The sequence below is a fragment of the Dendronephthya gigantea genome, unplaced genomic scaffold (genome assembly GCF_004324835.1).
Source record: "Dendronephthya gigantea isolate DGI-Jeju-01 unplaced genomic scaffold, DenGig_1.0 000117F, whole genome shotgun sequence".
In the NCBI taxonomy this organism is placed as follows: Eukaryota; Metazoa; Cnidaria; class Anthozoa; order Malacalcyonacea; family Nephtheidae; genus Dendronephthya; species Dendronephthya gigantea.
In genome coordinates, this window is record NW_021163127.1 from 561,153 (window position 1) to 564,903 (window position 3,751).

The window sequence follows — 3,751 nt, forward strand, 5'->3', positions numbered from 1 at the left end:
CGCATGTGCAATGTATATTGTATCATATATATCCAAGGCTCAGAAAGGCATGAGTGAGCTCTTGAGAACAGCTTGTGAAGAAGCAAGAAGAGGAAACTGTAGTATTAAACAACAAGTAAGAGATATTGGTAATAAATTTTTAAACAATGTTGAAATAAGTGCACAAGAAGCAGTCTACATAGTACTGCAACTTTCAATGAGGAAATCTTCTCGTCAAGTAATATTTATTAATACCTCACCCCCTGAGGATAGAGTTCAATTGCCAAAATCTTTGAAAGAAAGTAGCAATTTGGAAGATGATTCTGATGAAGTTTATGCATCTGGTTTAATAAAGCGTTATACTAAACGACCTGCAAGACTTGAAAATCTGTGACTTGCTGATTGGGCAGCATGGTATGACTCTACTGGTAAGCCATATATTAAACGATCTCGTGAAGTAGATATTGATAACTACCCACATGAGACAAATTTGAGTGATAATAATGATGACGAGGAAAAGGAAATTGAAACAAAAAATAAAAAAAGAGCAAAAGCCAGAATTATTCGAAGTGTTTGTTTTAACAAAGAGGTTAATTCTGAAAAGCATTATCGGGAACTAATCATGTTATTCACATCATGGAGAAATGAAACAACAGATTTATTAAAACATTGTTCTTCTTATCAAGAACACTATGTAATACTTAAAAATATAATAGATGAACAAATGAAGCAGTATGCTATGTGCACTGAAGACTTGAATGCAATTCAAGATCAACTTAACAGTATGGAAGGATAATGATGATAACTTTGATGTTCTTGCCCCAGTTACTCAAAACATTGAGCGTCAAGATGAAGATGAACGTGCACTAGACCTTCATTCAAATTTCAATGAAAACTATGATTTATCTTCTGATCTTGGAATTCCATCAATGTGTCAAATACTGAACAGCTGATACTACATGAGGAACAGGATGACGTTTATCGAGGAATGGTACAAAAATTAAACAAAGAACAAAAAGAATTTTTCTATCATGTTTTACATCTTATCAAAATTTCTGATAATCCATTCTACTGTTTTCTTAGTGGAGGTGCTGGAGTTGGCAAGTCACATCTGACTAAGTGTCTTTATCAAGCAGCATTAAAGTATTACAATACCAGAGAAGGCGATGACTTTCATCAAGTGAAAATATTAATGCTTGCACCAACTGGTAAAGCTGCTTTCAATATTAAAGGTAACACAATACATAGTGCACTTGCAATACCTGCATGTCAAAGTTTAAAGAATTACAAACATCTTGATTCAAGCAGGTTGAACACTTTACGGTGTCAATTTGGTGGTTTAAAACTAATATTTTTAGATGAGATCTCAATGGTTGGTAGTGCAATGTTTAATGTTCAAATAAATAATAGATTGAAAGATATTAAAGGAAGTAACGAAGATTTTGGTGGTGTTAGCATGGTTGTTATTGGTGATTTATTTCAACTAGAACCTGTAATGGACAGGTATATATTTAAGAATATAGACGATTCGCAATATGCTGTTCTTGCTCCTAACAAATGGCAAGATCACTTCAATATGTTTGAATTGCAAGAAATAATGAAACAAAAGGATAGCAAAATGTTTGCTGAGATATTAAACAAACTTAGGGAAGGAAAACAGACTGAAGATGACATCTTGAAACTAAAAGAAAGACTAATAAGAGAAAATAGCATCCAAGATCCCATGGATATTCCTCACTTGTTCATACAAAATAAAAAGGTGAACAAATTCAATGAAAGAGTGCATAATGCAGCGACTGTTGAAAAGTTTTCAATCAAAGCAATAGATAGTGTTATAGGGGCTAACTCTGCTCAACTTCGAGATAAAATTTTGAGTCAAATACCAGATGATCCTAGGAAAACTAAGCAAATTGTTTCTAATCTTCAATTGTCAGTTGGAGAAAGAACTGAGATAGCATTAAATATTCGCACTGATGATGGAATGACTAACGGTGCTGGCAATGTTGTTAAAAAGATACAGTTGAATGAAAAAGATAAACCTTCCGGTATAATATGGGTCCAATTTGACCATTCAGATGTTGGGGAAAAAACTAGACATGAAAATAGACAACTTTATGTTCAAGGCATTGAGTCCACATGGACCCCAATAAAACCAATAACTACACAGTTTGCTGTAGGTAGAAACCAAACTGCACAAGTTGTTAGAAAACAGTTTCCTCTGAGACCTGCTGCAGCTAAGACCATTCACCGTTCACAAGGTGACACTGAGCAAAAAATTGTTGTAAATTTCAACACTAAAAGATCAGTGCCTCATATTCATTATGTTGGTTTGAGTAGAGTAACATCACTTGAAGGTTTAATTATCACTGACCTATGTGAAGATAAAATAGCTATCAATGCTCATGTAGTAGCTGAAATGGAACATCTGAGAAATGACCGTGTTCTGAAACTAAGCATCACTCCAATTTATAAGAGAGACCAAGTCTTATTTAAAGTGTGCTATTTAAATGCACGGTCATTGCACAAACACATTGATGACATTCGGAATGATTTTAATTTTACAAATACTGACATAAATATTTTTTCTGAAACTCGATTTTTGCATTCAGATAATGATAGCATGTATGATATTGATGGTTACACCTTGTTCAGAAATGATGGTCACTCTTTTACTACCAGACCTTTTGGTGGTATGGCAGTATTTAGCAGAATAGCAGAAGAGTTAAATTCTTACCTGGATACCCGCATAGTCATAATGTTAATGGTATTGAAATAACCATGATGAGAGCAATGATTCTTCCACATGTTACTATAATTGGTGTATATCGATCACCCAGAATTCCAGTCCAGTAATTATGTGCAGCATTAAATGAAGTATTGTGCTTATATACCTCACAATTTAACATTTTCATAGGTGATTTTAATATGAATTGGTTGGATGAAACCAATAGAAGGCCTTTATATAACCTTTTTATCAATGATTACTACTACAGACAATTGGTGTCTAATGTCACTACAGACAATCATACTGTAATAGATCATATTTATACAAATCTACCAGAGTCACAAGCTAGTTCACACATTTTAGAAACTTACTTTTCTGATCACAAGGCAGTTTGTGCCTTGATTAATTGCTTTCAGGTAGATTTAGCAACATAATAAGTACAAATAATGCAATCCCTAGGTAAGCATGTACTTCTACTTTTTATATGTCCCTCCCATCCCTCAATTATGTTGTCTATTTGTTTTTTCTTGCAAAATGTTGTGTTTTTTATAGATTAGAGTTGGAAAATATGAATGGAAATGTATTGAATATGGGTGGATAATTATATACAAACAACAGCACTTACAAACTAACATGTGATATGGTGAAACTGAAAGAGGACTTCTTGACACCCACACTGATAATATATCATGGATGGATCTTGCATACAATTACCAAACCAACATGTGTTATACTACAAGAGTAACAAGACAATTCTTAACACCAACACTGAATTATATACAAACAACAGCACTTACAAACTAACATGTGATATGGTGAAACTGAAAGAGGACTTCTTGACACCCACACTGATAATATATCATGGATGGATCTTGCATACAATTACCAAACCAACATGTGTTATACTACAAGAGTAACAAGACAATTCTTAACACCAACACTGATTATATATCATCAATGGATCTGGCATACAATGTGCTAAATCAACATGTACAGATGTGCTATGGTACAAGTGAACTTCTTGATATCTACAGTGGTATATCATGG

At 33.6% G+C, this 3,751-nt stretch overlaps 1 protein-coding gene across 1 annotated transcript; it reads left to right on the forward strand.

Moving 5' to 3' along the window:
* The first annotated feature begins 950 nt into the window (after positions 1–950).
* On the forward strand, positions 951–3,261 carry LOC114535419 (ATP-dependent DNA helicase PIF1-like). The gene is made up of 5 exons (XM_028556733.1): positions 951–970; positions 1,063–1,211; positions 1,338–2,024; positions 2,589–2,669; positions 3,257–3,261. The coding sequence occupies exons 1-5, from the start codon at positions 951–953 to the stop codon at positions 3,259–3,261; spliced, it is 942 nt and encodes a 313-aa protein (XP_028412534.1).
* Positions 3,262–3,751: the final 490 nt, after the last annotated feature.

What these genes read in the sequence shown, in the direction of transcription:
- LOC114535419 (XM_028556733.1), top strand. Translation starts at nt 951, where the DNA reads ATGACGTTTATCGAGGAATG. An exon ending in ATGACGTTTATCGAGGAATG is followed by an intron (nt 971 to 1,062) that starts GTACAAAAATTA and finishes CTGTTTTCTTAG; the next exon opens with TGGAGGTGCTGGAGTTGGCA. An exon ending in AGCTGCTTTCAATATTAAAG is followed by an intron (nt 1,212 to 1,337) that starts GTAACACAATAC and finishes TAATATTTTTAG; the next exon opens with ATGAGATCTCAATGGTTGGT.